The sequence below is a fragment of the Nuphar pumila genome, chromosome 12 (assembly GCF_984573655.1).
Source record: "Nuphar pumila chromosome 12, dmNupPumi1.hap1.1, whole genome shotgun sequence".
Taxonomy (NCBI): domain Eukaryota; kingdom Viridiplantae; phylum Streptophyta; class Magnoliopsida; order Nymphaeales; family Nymphaeaceae; genus Nuphar; species Nuphar pumila.
The window spans coordinates 989,866-1,006,406 of NC_143260.1; the positions used below are offsets into that span (position 1 = coordinate 989,866).

At 35.8% G+C, this 16,541-nt stretch overlaps 1 protein-coding gene across 3 annotated transcripts in view; it reads right to left on the minus strand.

The window, feature by feature from the left end:
* Positions 1 to 1,667, minus strand: part of LNO1 (Nuclear pore complex protein) — a 96,571-nt gene extending 94,904 nt beyond the window's left edge. For 2 of the 3 annotated variants that reach the window (XM_089983924.1, XM_089983923.1), the window contains exons 1-2: positions 1,286 to 1,667; positions 487 to 695 (exon numbers count right to left, since the gene is read on the minus strand). Coding sequence is in view for 1 of the 3 variants with exons in the window: in XM_089983923.1 (XP_089840049.1) it covers positions 487 to 695; positions 1,286 to 1,496 (420 nt within the window). In the remaining 2 variants the exon portion in view is untranslated. The remainder of the gene's footprint in view (positions 1 to 486; positions 696 to 1,285) is intronic. The other variant, XM_089983925.1, reaches the window with a different exon arrangement.
* Positions 1,668 to 16,541: the final 14,874 nt, after the last annotated feature.

Below are 16,541 nucleotides of genomic sequence, written 5' to 3' on the forward strand. Positions count from 1 at the left end.
ACATAATCTCAAGGCTAGGGCACTTGCATTCATGGCTAATCTTAGTGTATCATAAATGAATACTTGACTTTAAGCCTGTGACATTGGTATACATGCTTAATCTCAAGGCTATGACAATTAATTCATTCAATTCATTTTATGCAATTTTAAAATCACATATAAGTCATAGTTAACAATGGTTTTAAATCTTTGCAATTGTGCAACCTGATCAACTTGTAAGTGGTAACAAAAATCAACCATTCCCAACTCACCTATTGATCATGTAGGCCCAGCGTTTTGCCTTCTGATTTCTTAATGTTGACAAATTAAAAAGCTAAAGTGTTGAATAAAAAAAAGGACCACAAGCAGCGATTGAATCTTGATCATGATAGACAGAAAAAAGGAGAAAAATAATACCAAATGAAGGAAAAGATGTCCTGAAACAAAAACAATAATGCTAGAAGTACATGCCACAACATGAGCAAAATTTAAACGCATGAATGAAACCTTCTTCATAAGAGAATTAGTTGCGAAAAAATGAAGTTCTCCACCCACGCATGCAGCAAGTGTGGAAGAATCTGAAGACAGTGCCAACAAGGGTATGCCACCAAGTGAAATATCGACAATGCTCAATTGTTGAATCGATGAAGCGCTATTTGTTTCCTTCATGTCCTTCGCCGATGACAGAACATCCCGTGTACTTGCCATGAAGAATCCTTCATTAAAAAAAATAAAGAAAAAGAAAATACAACAATTAATAATGTGCCAATACCTAAAAATAAAAGGCAACCAGGCAGAATGCACTAAGTACACCCTGCATCTTCCCTGATTCAAACTCATGTATATCAAAACATCCATGTCTTCTAACCAACTACTGCATGTCATTGCACGCATCATGGGATTTAAATCACCTTATATGTTTATGACAACACTTATATGTCGTTCACCATTCTTTTCGTCGCGCAATGCCATTTAAACACAGGATCGGCAAGCTACTAAAGCGATGCACTCAAATCACCGTACGATGCAGATACTTAATCAACGCGTATTTTATTAATTCTTGCTTAATTCAGTTTTTCTTTGATAATACAATCTCGCGATAATCTAAAACAACGCAGATCACAACCGATATGCTGTGGATACCAAATCAACCGCAAATTTTACCAAAGTATCGTCGGATTTTAGTTGTAGTACGAAGATACATGCTCAAGATAAACCGAAAAACAGACACCATTGTCCTGACTGGATCATCGAAGTAACGGGCCGTTGACATGAAGTGAACACGAAATTTGCAGAAAGTACTCACCTCCGGGATGTGCGACGAATATCAAACCTAGCCGCTCAGATACGGCCAGACCCTGGGAGGGAGGGTTGTCTTCCTCGAACGCTTCTTTCGAACGCAGCAACGGGACGGGAAGTCCAATCGTTCGGACGAGATAATCGTCCGATACGTCCCTGTCGCCCTCTCTTTCTTCCAATTGAACGAGGGTTCCATTCCCTTCCATGGATCCCTTCATCGGAGCTTCGCCGGAAGTAGAACCTCTTTGGGGAGTAAGGAGGGGGAGGAGGAAGAGGAAAGGGCAAAGAAGCCGAAAGAGGAAACCCTAAGACAGACGGATCCTTTAGCTTCTACTGGAGAACTATCGACAACGGGCGGGAAGCAGAGCCTTCTCGGCCCTTTTATATGTAAGGAAACCCCTCACCGAAGGCCATATAAACCCTCTGTTTTTAGCGGATACTTCACGCGAGCTTGACAATTACTTTCCTTTTCTTGGTTTCTCGATTAAAATATCGATAACGCCCTGAAAACGTTTTCCCAGCGCCTTGTTTGGTTCTCGCAGCGGACTGCGGACAAACAACGATTCTCGTTGGTGCGGGTTAAACTCATAATTTCGAAAGTCTTTTCAAATTATAGGAATACTTTTCTTTTTTAATCAATAGAAAGCTAATGTTCGATGTTTTAATACTTTAAATTATTTTTACAAAATTTAACATTGTATGAGTAATCTACACGATTTTTTAGCACAAAACAAATTTTAAATCACGTTTTTGCAACATGTAAACTGGTTTTTAGGAGCTTCAAAATCAACACCGACTAACAGTTTGCAACTCTATAAATCGCAACTTTTACTTCGACAAAACATGCATTTTGCAACTTAATAAATCATATTTTTTACATTTAAAATTTAAAAAGAGATAATCCAAATTATTATTCCTATCAAACAAACCTTATCAAATATATCTACGAGGTCGCATTAAGATTATACAAATTACACTTGGGATTTTTCAAATGTTGTAACTACCATATATAGATAGTCTCTGATCGATCCTTTAGAACAGGGCATGTGTAGTGTGGAGCTCTGTTGATTGAAAAATACATTGAGTATAGGAACGTGTGATATGTGTTGGCTTAATCGATGATGTGCAGTGGTGCGACGATATGTGGCGGCACAGATCAGTGGCGAAGCCACGGGTGGGCATGGGTGGGCGGTCGCCCACCCCAAAATTAGAAACCAAAAAAAAAAAATTCCAACAAGTGTCAGGTGTAATATCAGTAATAGTTTTATGCAGATTATCCAATAATTTTGTTACTTTACCTTATATTTTTACATACATTGGCTTAAAAGAATCTTTGACTAGCCCATAAATGAATTGATTGGGACCTAAATTCACGCGGGTATGGACTGTAGTCCGACCTGTATGCAGCCTTAGACTCTCTCTTTCGCCCTCACTATATGTCGCTCTCCCTCTGCCGCCAAGGCCAAAATAGAACAGGCGAAGACGACCATCTCTCTCTCTCTGAAACCGATGGCCTGCACCATCAATTTTCGGCGTCTAGATGAAGGGCTGGGAGACCAGAACAGCAACAAGCGGAAGAGATCGGTTGCCGACGACGGTGGTCAGCCCCTCGCCATGGAGATCAACGACCACCCATCTTCGAAGAGGGCGGCCCTCCCTTCCGCCGAGGACCCGGACAGACCCACCTTCGGCAAGCCCACCTACGATGGAGTCATCACCAGGAACTTCTGGCATTGTCCCTAAGACTCAAAGTCTGCCCACCCAACGAAAAACTTCTGGCTCCGCCACTGGCACAGATATGAAGCATTGTTTGGTTAAGCGGTGTCAATGGATCAGAGCATGTTGCCTTTAGACACATAGTTAAGGACCTCTCGACTTTGATGATTTTTTCACGCGTAATATTTGGATGCACGGGGTATGTGTGGGTTATGACTAACTATTTCAGCAATTACCTTAGGTGGTTTCAATCTGGTATGGTGACTTGGGGTTAGGCGAGTGAATACTTAGGAGTCGGCGAATGAATTTGGGTGATGCTCTTCGCTATAACATACAATCATCAACTGATATTCGGACTAGAGGTCGCAAGACCTTGTCCCTTATGTGGTGATGTTATATTTGGGCGTACCTATGGAGTCGTGATACACTTCAGAGTACACGAGGCTAAGGCATTCACATGCTTGCTAGTCGGTATGGAACAAGTATGCACATAAGTTGCATGGACTAGATAGAATAAGCATTTGAAGATACACTTGATCAACTTCCGCTAAGCAATTGTACACGAGGTGGTGCACAGGGCCAATGAAATAATTGAGCACATGAAAAAGTGTTTGTGCGCGGCCTTTGGCCATTAAGCTGGCCAGATTGAGTTGGCACATGCGGGTTTGGAAAAAATTCTATGCCCATGATAGATATAAGGACACCAAATAAACCAAATATTTTGCATAGTATTTTTTTATCAAAAACAATCCAAGTTCTTACCCTTTATTCAATGAAAAAAATTAATAAAATTCTACACAAACCAAATAAACTAAATCTGGTTGATTAAAAGGAATAAAGGAACAAGTGAACGAATAATAAACAAGTTTTCAAATTAACTAATCCAAACTCAAAGAAATCCTTCATGGTTATCTTCAAATGAGAATGATGGGATTGATCGAGAATGATAACTTGTAATCTTAGTATAAGATCATAAGATTATGACTAGATTTGCATATGTTTGGTTTAAAAAAATAACTTATCCCTTGATCATAACAAAAGATCAAAAGTATTCAATTAAGGCCTGAAAACATGTTTATGTTGGTCCTAGTTACTAATAAGGAGAAAGTGGATAAAATGAACAAATTATGAGGAAAATGATCCAGTTATTTAAAAAAAAAAATCATGATGAGCTGTGTGAAATAAAATCTCATATATGATTTTGTAGAATGATAGTAATTTGTTAAAATTTTCACTAAAAATCTTTAAAAAAAAGTTGATCTATAGTTGTTAGAGTATAATTAACCTCTATATTTGAAATCATTGACTGTATACCTTGTGTTCGGCCATAAATTTCAATAATGTATTATAGTAATAATAAGAGGAGGAAGTGTTAAGAACTTGATGATGAGTGGTGTGAGATAAATATAGTATTGCAAAGTGATAGTAATGGAGACTTGTTTGTTAATTTTTCATTAAAATCTAAAAAACAAAAACAAAAACTCAGTTGTTAGATTATAACTAACTTCTAGATTTGAAATCATTGCTTATATACCTGGTGTTGGCAATAAATTTCAAGAATGTATTGTAATAATAGTAACACGAGGAAGTGTCGAGGGAATTGCCAAGACCTTACAACAAGTAATGAAGGATGTGGTTCAAGGCATGCAAGTAGGGGTGGCAATCGGGTCGGGTTGGCGGGTTGGCGTGTCAGCATACCTCAACCCGAACCCGACCCGTTTATTAAACGGGTCAGTTGTGGCAAACACGAACCGACCCGTTTAATAAACGGGTAACCCGACACGACCCGCCAACCCATTTAATAAATGGGTTGGGTCGGGTAAACGGGTTTTCAGGTTGGCGGGTTGACGGATCGGGTTTGCAGGTAGGCAGGTTGGCGGGTTGACGGGTCGGGCAGACAGGTTGGCGGGTTGGCGGGTTGACGGGTCGGGCAGACGGGTTGGCGGGTTGACCCACCCGCCTAACCCGTTTATTAAACGGGTCAGCCGGGTTGGCGGGTTGGCATACCCCCAACCCGAACCCGACCTGTTTAATAAACGGGTTACACGGGTCGACCCGTTTATTAAACGGGTTGGCTTAAGCCCAACCCGAACCCGCCTAAGAGTCGGGTTGGCGGGTCGGGTTGGCGGGTCGTGTCAGAAATTGCCACCCCTACATGCAGGAGCTGATGTGCATTAGTAAGCATTCAGAGCACTCGGTGGCAACTCGAAGAGGGCATTTATGACACAGGGACCCCCACTCAGGGGACGGGTTAAGGTTAACATCCACGACATTTCCCAAGAGAAATGGTATATGGGGTACACGGTGCACATCCAAATAGGGTCATATAGTGGAAGCAAGGTGTTTTTCCATGATGGAAAATTAGCGGAAAGGGAATGGTCTGAATGGTTATAAATTACAAACAATACAAGCCGAATGAATGTCTATCATCGAGTATTACAAGTTTTGAAGGAAGGAGTGGGAGAGGAGAGTTCCCTACAAAGCTGTTAAACACCTCGTACAAATTTGATAGGGTTGACATAACTATAGTTACTGTAGTATTAGTTTTTTAGTTAAAAACCTAACACATCTAGTGAGAAGGGAATGACCAATACTTCGAAAGATCACCCCCCCCCCCCATACAGGAACCCTTTGATACAAGGGTGATTTATTTTTTGTGTACATACTGCAACAATTAGTTGATCAATGTACCGGTATGGGTCTGCCTAACCCCATATTTACTATAATTTTTTTTTTTAAGGATTTACCCGATGCGAGTAAGGTGGAGAAGGCCAAACGTTTATCTTCAATAGCTGTAACATAAAAATTTAAATGCGATATAAATGAGAATTTTCAACGGAATTGCGGACAATCTTTTAGTACCTTTTCATGGTACTCAAACATTAATTGTCACCATCAAATTTTATCTCTCAGACACCTCCTCCACCTAACCACCAATATATGTGTAATTGTGTATGGCAAATACATTTGCTAGAATTGTTTGCATCCACAATCTGATTGATATCTTATAATTCATTTCGCTTGGACCCAAATTGGCACTGTAGATGTGCTCAACACAGTTGATTTGTTAGGATCATGTTATTAACTCCTATAGCACACACTTATTCATGAAGCAAGATAGATACAAGTTGACATCACATGGGGGTTTGATTTAATCACAAACCGGATGAACAATCACAGAAGAAAAAGTTTCAGCTGTGTTTATTGGGTACAAGGTCAATAGTATAACCAACCTTCACAATACTTGATGCTAAAACAATCAATATGACAATCATAATCACAACTTTTGTACTTTTTCATGTTTCACCAACTCTAAGAAAGCCTTTTAGTTGCATTTTGCATTCACACAAGCCTATGAAAATCCAAGAATCACATGGTGTTAAAAACAAGTTCGTAGCATTGCAACTCGGGGTTTCCAAAGAATCTAAACAATTTCAGAATGTCGATGGTGAGCAATGTGACATCACATGGGGGTTTGATTTAATCACAAACCGGATGAACAATCACAGAAGAAAAAGTTTCAGCTGTGTTTATTGGGTACAAGGTCAATAGTATAACCAACCTTCACAATACTTGATGCTAAAACAATCAATATGACAATCATAATCACAACTTTTGTACTTTTTCATGTTTCACCAACTCTAAGAAAGCCTTTTAGTTGCATTTTGCATTCACACAAGCCTATGAAAATCCAAGAATCACATGGTGTTAAAAACAAGTTCGTAGCATTGCAACTCGGGGTTTCCAAAGAATCTAAACAATTTCAGAATGTCGATGGTGAGCAATGTGACATCACATGGGGGTTTGATTTAATCACAAACCGGATGAACAATCACAGAAGAAAAAGTTTCAGCTGTGTTTATTGGGTACAAGGTCAATAGTATAACCAACCTTCACAATACTTGATGCTAAAACAATCAATATGACAATCATAATCACAACTTTTGTACTTTTTCATGTTTCACCAACTCTAAGAAAGCCTTTTAGTTGCATTTTGCATTCACACAAGCCTATGAAAATCCAAGAATCACATGGTGTTAAAAACAAGTTCGTAGCATTGCAACTCGGGGTTTCCAAAGAATCTAAACAATTTCAGAATGTCGATGGTGAGCAATGTGTGCGAGACAGTGTAATATCATCATCATCATCAAGCCTTGCTCTAACTACGTGGAGTCAGCTTTACAAGTCCTGGTATTTCTATTCCTATTTATCTCGAGTTAAAACTTAGGTCACTTTACGATATTTCATGCAACATTTAACCGTCTCAAATTTTCATTGATCATCTTATTTTCTTAACTCTTTATACTCGTATCATGTCACTATTTCTTACGGGGCACCGTGAGCCAGCATGTCCAAACCATCTTAAACGGTACGTGACACCGTCCCAATGAAAGGGTGTTTTTGGTAAAAACGATGAGACAACGGATAGCAACTCAGTATCCGCACGCTCATCATCACTGCAAACTCGCTCTTCCGCTTTGAGGAGAGGGGGTTGTGTGTTCGCGCTCGAAGACAAATTAGTGTGTTCGAGTGTGTATGGAGGAATATCCTGGGACCTGCAATAATTCATATGCCAATGTTATCCATTTTATAATAAAATAACATATAAAAAAGATATGTATGCGTTTGACAAAAATGTCTTCCTGTAAGATAGATATGTGTATGATGAAAATGTTCATCCGTAAATAGCTTTGCACATTCTCGCGAATCTAGGTTCCCGCCTTGGTTTTTAGCTTGTGTTACAACACATTGCCGCCTTCTTGTTCATGCCTTGTGTTACAAAATATTTTCCGGTCCATTCCTACCTCGTGGAGATAACTATAAATCGATCGAATGGTTCGATCATTGGTGGGCGTCATATGGGATTTGTCGGCCATCTCTTTTTACAGTCTTATCTTCTTCTTCATTTTTGTTAGGCCGTATGAAAAAATATAATAACACACAAACATTCCAACAAGTGCCATTAAGGCATCGTGAATACATTTCCATGTCATCATGCTATTGTTGAAGAATGTATGTCATCGTGAGTGGCATTAAGGTGTTGTTTTGTTATTGCAGGTGGATGTTAGCTTTTCAACTGTTACAAAATTGAAAATATTTATTAAACGCCGGGACCTGTTGACAAGAATGCTTGGTTACAGATGCGAGGAAGAGCCTCTAACCCCATCTGGTATCGTCCATTCACTCAGTATATGTAATATAACACAAATCGCGGTTGTAGTAATATAATACTGATTTGTGAGATATTATTTTGTTTGTTAATATCGATTTATAAGCTATTATGCTGAATTGTTGTGTCGATTTGTAGTATATTATGCGATATGTATATCATTTTGTAAGATATTATGTATTTTCTAGTATCGATTTGTAACATATTTATAGTATGATTTTAAAATGTGTGAGTGCAAAAATACATTGTTGCGTGCTTGCGGTGACGATTTGCGTATTCAAATTGTTGTTCATTCAATGATTTATATTGAAATTGCTTCACAACATTGTAGATATAATTAAATCGTTGTCACCTGGATCGCTATCGTCAACACACATATACGGTGCATAGTATAAGCAAATAACAAATTGTTGCTGCTTTTATACTATGATTCATTCAATTGTATATTTGACTTGCTTAACTAATCGGTATCCATTGTTATATGCATCTTGAGTAAATCGTAGTAAACGTATGCGTTGGTGAAGATGATGTATCTCAATCATTGAAAAGTTATCTAGAAGTGAACATTTGTACTAATGATGCACCTGAAGAAGTGTGCATGTGCACTAATGATGCACATGATAAGAAGGGTGCATGCATTGAATTCACTTTTGACTTGAATGTTCTAGTAGAAGAAATACAATTTGATAATAAGGTAGACAATCATGACAATAGACTTGATAAAGGTGCAGGTGCTGGGAATGTACACGATAGTTTACTTGACTCTATTTTCGTATAAAGAATGCAGTTTAATAATGAGGAAGTTGTATATAAATTTTATAATGATTATGCCTTAAAACTTGACTTCAGTATTAGAAGGTATTCTTGGTCAAAAAATGCACAGGGTGTCGGGGTGAGAAAGACATATGTTTGTTCTAAGAAAGGTTGAACGAAGTCAAGTGGAAATCCAACAAGGAGCAAGCCAGATTAAAGACGTAGAAGTCTAGCGAGAATGGTGTTAAGAAGACTTTCAAATGGAAAATATATAGCTCATACTTTAATGAGTGATCATAACCATGAATTAGCAGTTTCATTTGACTTCTATATTAAGGTCACGGCGTAAAGCAACTGAAGTGTGCATGCTGCAATTGTTGGAATAGATGATAGTGCCGACATTGCATCATGAAAGACATACAATTTGTGCACGCACATAGATGGTGGTCACGAGAATGTGCCATTCACACCTATGAATCCAAGAAACCACCTGAGAAGGAAGAAGGCAAATAACATGAAGAATGGAGAAATATGTTGTTTGGTTGATTACTTACCGAAGAAATCAAATAATGACCCTGGTTTCTTTAATGCAATGCAACTGAATGAAGATGGATATGTTGTGAATATGTTTTTGGTAGATTCAAAGTCAATAGTAGATTATAAATGCTTCAATGATGTGCTTATTTTTTATACGACAGTAAAGATTAATACTGAACAATGGCAATTTACGCAGTTTGTCGGAGTGAACCATCACTCACAGAGTTGCATATTAGGCAACGTTTTTTGTATGACCAGACCAAGGAAAGCTTTGAGTGATTGTTGAGAGTATTTACACAGGCAATGAATGTGAAGCGCCCTGAAGTTGTACTTACAGGTGATGATCATGTAATTTTGGCTGCAATGTCCCATGTATGGTCAGATACAATCATCACCTATGTTTGTGGCATATATTTCAAAATATAGCAAAGAGCATATGACACAGATTTAATTATAAGATAGAGTTTGATAAAAAAGTTTACAAGGTGTGTACTTGAAAGCGTATACGATGTCACCTTTATTTCTGATTGAGAGAAAATGATTCAGATGTACGACCTTGAAGATTGTGTGTGGTTAGAACATTTATATGCAGACAAAGAGAAGTGGCCATTGGCATATGGAAGACAATACTTTTGTGCAGATATGATAAGCACACAAAGAGTTGAATATATGCATGCCACACTGAATAAAACATTGCATTCATGTTTAATAATGTTTTGCTTTGTGAAACAATATGAATTATTTGTAGATGGTCTTAGACAGAATGAAGATGAACAAGATATGAAATTCTTCATCACATGCCCAGTAACTTTGGGTATCAAAATATTAATGTGCCCTGCAGATCTGTATACACTAATTGTATTTGAATGGATTAAGAATGAGGTTATACAGGTCATGAATTGCAACATATAAGGACGTATATAAACAAAAAATATGTACAAATATCATATTGTATGGGCGGACGAAGAGCATCATAAAAAACAAGAAGCATATGTTACGTACAATATTGACAACGGAATAGTTAAATATACATGCAAAATGTATAAATTCAAAGGTATTTCATGTTGTTATGCATTAAAGGCACATAATCAAGAAAAGATAAAAGAAATAACGGAGTCACATTTAATGCGAAGATGGATGAGACAAGCAAAGATTGAACAACTGGATACAGATAATTTCAGTCCATCTGGTGTTGATTAGAAGTACTACATAGCCTCCCATTACCAACAACTATGTAGGTCACTTATTCATATTGCAGACTTGACATCGAAAAATAAAGAAGCCTATGTATGCATGAGAAAAGTGTCAAGGGAGTTACTTAAAAACGTGCAGTTAATTTACATCAGTTTGTTGTAACTTACGAAGACCAGTTTAAGAAAATAGGAGCGAACAACGAATATGAAAATCATACTTCTACTGACCCACATGAGAAAATGCGCTGAAGCGTAAACATCATCTTCAACAAGTTAGGAGTCAACGTTGTAGATTATAATGAAAAAAATCATCTAGCGAAGGGTATCAAAAGAAAACCTACCTCTGATTGCAGTCGTCGGAGGACAAATGGTGCAGAAGAATTGGTTTGCAAGAAAAGGTCTAAAAAATAATCAACCTCTAAGCAAAAGCAACCAAGCCCTTTCGCATGAACAAGTATGTAATACATTATATTATTTTTCATGTAAATTGCATTATGTGCAGCTTATCAATATCTAACTTATGTAATTTTCAACATTGAACAATACCCTGTAGACGTGCTCTATAACGTTGGAACCTTCAATCCTCCCGACCAGTTTGAGTGGAACAATGGCATCAGTTTTACAAGTCTTTTGGTATGTAATTAATGTTAGAAGGATATTTGCATTTCTTGTTAAACTTTATATAGTGTCTTATATTGTTCTGTTTCATGACAGACTCAGTTCAATTCAAAAGTGAGCAATGGAACACATGAATCGCGTGTAAATTCTTCAACTACATAATTGTATTTAATTATATTAACATGTTCGATCATTGTAATATGAATTCTTCACATATATAAATCATTGTCTCATCTAGCCTACAAATCTACAGTTTATATGCTATTGATAAATATCGTTGTTCAGTGCTTATACCATTAGTGAAAATCGTTGTTTCATATAGCCTTCACATGTACAAAACGTTATATATAAAAAACATTTTTTTCCTTTCAGTGCACTTTTTATTTATGAATGCTAAACATGTCATGACGATCTGTATAAGGGGTGCTAACTAATATAGCATTTATCGGCTTCCTCTATTTAGTAAATCACTAGTATTAAATCGCTATCGCTAACACGTTTGTAGTTGTATATATATTGTAGTTGAATCGTTGCGCGAAAAGTTTTTCTGTAAATAAACTGTATTAAAAGTAAAACTTGTTGTCTCATTTGGCCTTCACATATATAAATCGTTTTACATATACTTATTTGAATCATTGCGCAAAAAAGTTGTTCTGTAAATAAACTGTATTAATAGTAAAAATCATTATCTCATCTAGCATTCACATATACTGTAGTTGAATCATTGTGTAAAAAGTTGTTCTGTGAATAAACTGTATTAAAAGTAAAAATCGTTGTCTCATCTAGCCTTCACATGTATAACTCATTATACATATATTGTATTTGAATCATTGCGCAAAAAGTCATTATGTAAATAAAGTATTTTAAAAATAAAAATCGTTGTCTCATTTAGCCTTCACATATACAAATCGTTGTATATATACTGTATTTGAATCACTATACCATATAGTGTCCTATAACAATTTACACAATGACGTCTATGTCAGAGACAACAATTTGCCTTTGCTACAAATAACAATCTAATTTATTGACATGTTTAGTAAAAGCAATTTATCATGTAGCCCATCTGTGCGATTTACAACCACATCAATTTAGATAGTGTCCTATGTTAAAGGATGAAAAACACTGATCTTTTCATTCTAGAAGTATATATCAACATTCTTCTTGATATCATCATTTATCAGTATTATCAGCATTCCTCTTGAAATTGGGGTAATTGTTGAATTTTTATTTCAACTCAGAGAGGTTTACATAATTCGTATACACAGTCTACAAAATCTGTTACAAATCTTTGTACATCATATTACTCCTGGAGGGATCACATCGTTCGTTCCCTTCTAGGTATTCTTGTCTTCTGAGTTTTTTCTCTTTCGTAATTAAAAATTCCATCAATTTTTTGCATAGTTTTGTGTAGAATCTAAGTATATCATCATGCAACAAAAAGGTAATGTGAGACCAATATAAAAATTGAGTCCCCAATAATATAGGATAATAAAATATGTTTAAGTATAGAACATACAATGTCAAAATCATGTTCTTGTCTATTGTATATTGCTTCAATATACTTCATTACAAATACGCTACAATCAATGCCATTGTTTTGTAAATGAGCATTGAGTGTGCAGTAAAACCTCCACTCACCAATGTTGACACCCAAGACGTCGCTGAGGAATCTCTCATGTGGTTAATGTAGAAGCAAGTAAATTCTGGACCACCGTACATGATACGATACACTTATAAAAAAAAACTTACCAAATGCATAATGTCACGTTCTATACCAGTGTGAAAGTCCAATAATTTGTAGCACCATAGTTATTATTTTTGTAAATCCATCACGTATAAGACCCAATGCTCAGACAATCGCCGCAAGGTAGGAATCAATGGTTGTAAATTGATGATAAAATATCTTACAAATCAATATGAAAATTCCTATTGATAGCTTATAAATTGATATTAAGAATCAACATAATAATCGATATTAAGAATCAAAACAGTATTTTAAATCGATATAATATCTTACAAATCGATAGTAGAAATCATGTTAGGACTATTATGTCTCACAAACCTTGGACAACAAGTTTCTTCACTTACCTTTTCACTTGACCAAAAGTCTATGCAGTGATCATCGTTAACCCAACATTGTAGTCCATCTTGAAATCTAGTGGCATATGACAGTCAATGGGCGAAACTCTGTTGAACAAAACTGTGATAATAGTAATGTTAAAACATGAGGCAACAAAAGTAAAAAAAAAAAATATATATATATATATATATATAAGAAAACCAATATACCATGAAATAAGGGTTGACAACGCGTCTAGTATTAGTTGTTGCATTGCTTTGAATATACATGACGAAATCGTATATAGTCTTTTTGTAATAAATATGCACGCGTTAATATACATACCCATGGCATACGTAAATGTATAACTGATAGTGGCTTTATACGTAAAAAATTATTGATAGTGTTTCCTTATGTAAATTCATCTCGCAGCCGGTTGATGTTCTCTTGGAGCTCTTTGCTGAGTTTTCAGGTACCTTTTTGTGGATGTTTCACTAATATTAGCAAAATATTCAATAAATGATCTATCACATTATATTGCAATTCCTTCTTATATTACATAAAAAAAATCGAATATACGACATAAAAAAAAATTGAATATACGATGTGTCACATTCATAAAATATATGTATGATTCACCATCGCTGGCCGTGTAGCTATCGTTGTCTCCTTCCTCGCCATCAATACCCCCTTTGCGATGAAGCAGGTTATATGTTCGGCCTCCGAACATGTCATTTATAAAAAAAAAATCATCTCGTTTGTTCCTTACTCATGAAGCAAAGCGAAACAACACCCTCTTGAACTTGTGCGACATGCCACAAATTTATAAAGGAAATATCGTTTCGCATCATGCTTGTTTTAAAAAAACACGTGCAAAGTATATAATAAACAAATAAATTACATTGCGCATTAATTAAAAAATATCGCTTCATTTGCAGATCGCTATAGAAAATAGAAAATCGAGATAAGATCTTCATAATACAAATTGTTTCATGGCTAAACCATTGGTCATGATGTATTGTAACTAAATACTCATATTGTTTGTAAACGAATGTGGTTGTAAATCATATCGATTTGTATTTATGAAGTTATTGTGACAACAATATATCTTTGTTTGTCTTTGTGAACGATATCGATATGTAATATCGTGATTTACTCATACGGATTTGTAACTGTTACTAAAATATTGTTTTTGTATAAAACCTAAATCGGTATCAAGTTGTAAATTGATTTGTATTTATGAAGTTACCTCGATTTATATCGTTGAAGTTACCTTGGTTTGTACTTTACTAAGTCTAAACATCATGTCGATCTATTTATTGTTTTTCTTTTTCCCCTATTATGAGTCAGTCATTGTGTAAATCGTGATTAGACATATCGTTCACATAGATAAACCACTAAAAGCAAATTGTGATAGGATAAATCGTTTTCACTTTATGTTTGTGGTTGTATAAATCGTGATAAAACACTTCCTTTATAAAAAATAAACCATGATCTGTTATAGAAAGAATTATATAATTATACAATGTTATGTTACAACAAAGAATTATAATTGGTTGTAAAACAATCAGTATCAAGCAAATCGCGATAGTATGTAGCCTTCATACGTACAAATCATTTCAGTCTTTTAACAATCATTATGAAAATCGTGATGAGAAGACAACTCGTAAAAGCAAATCACAAATTTCACAATACACAACGGTGAACGCTTCTTTGATTTTTATTTATGAAGGCTGAACATTACAACGATTTGTTCAGTGGCACTTATGTGTTACACTTATTAAAAAAAGAATTATACAATTATAGAATGCCACATCAAAAAAAAGAATTATATAATTATAACAAATAATTATTGAAATACAAAAATCATATAATGTTTATTCAATGGCACTTGACGACTTAGATGGACTATGACAGACAAATCGTCTATTTCTTTTCCTTGGTGGACTCTCGCTCCTCGGTGGTTTCTTGGTTCCCTCGATCTTATTAAAACCACTAGTAATAATCTCTACCAGTGTATCATATTGTGACCGCATTTGTCTCTCCAAATTTTGTACCTACTTTCGTAACTCCTTATTCCCCATTTCCAACATCTCTAACCCTGTGGCAGAGACTACCTACTTTTTTTTGAGCTGTGTTGGCTCCTCATCGTGTACTGCAAACTAAGGGAATCATAGTTGTAGTCGAAGGCACACGATCGATGTTATTTCTATGTTGAGAGACGACATGCTAGGGGACAAGAGGGACCTAACTTCCACGTTGCTTCTTCTCAATCTCTAGATTTCGATGCATGGGTTCCCGATAATTTTTGAAATAGTTGGGATCATATTATCATTTACTATAATCATATGCTATGACACGAATACCTCCTTTGTACCAGCTATCTATTTGTTCCCTCAAGCGTTTGTGCCAATTCACATTTCTGGCCCCCACCACTATTTATCTTCCTTCTCACTTCCACATGCTGCTTTGGGGTAGACTGTCTCAAGCCAGCTTGTAAGAGAACTCAACTACCATGTTGCAACTCTGCTTCATATTTGCTAAACACCCAAATATCACAGTCTCGCAGCCTCAACAACAACCTCTTGGTCCTCATCCTCCCCATCTCCATACAGTCTTCACACAACCTGTACATTGGGGATTGTGGTTTAGGTATATACATAATTATTCATGCTAATGAATGCTAAATATTAAAATGATTTATAATAACGACTGTTAAATATATCACAACAATTGTTACTAATGAGTGCCTTGTATTAAAATGATTTACGCTAATGAATGCTAAATATTACAATAATTTATAATAATGAATGTGAAATGTTAAAGCGATAACATTTTGTACTAACAAAGTCAAAATCCTGCAATGATCATTACTTAAGAATTCTAAACATTATAACGAGTTACACTAATCAAAGTTAAATGTTAAAGCGATAACGATTTGTACTAAGGAATACAAAATCCTGCAACGATCATTACTTAAGAATGTTAAACATTAGAACAATTTATACTACTGGATGTTAAATGTTAATGCGATAACAATTTGTACAAACGAAGACAAAATCCTACAACGATAAATACTTAAGAATGCTAAACATTACAACAATTTACACTAATGAAAGTTAAATGCTAAAGCGATAAAGATTTGTACTAAGGAATATAAAATCCTACAATGATCATTACTTAAGAATGTTAAACATTAAAATGATTTATACTA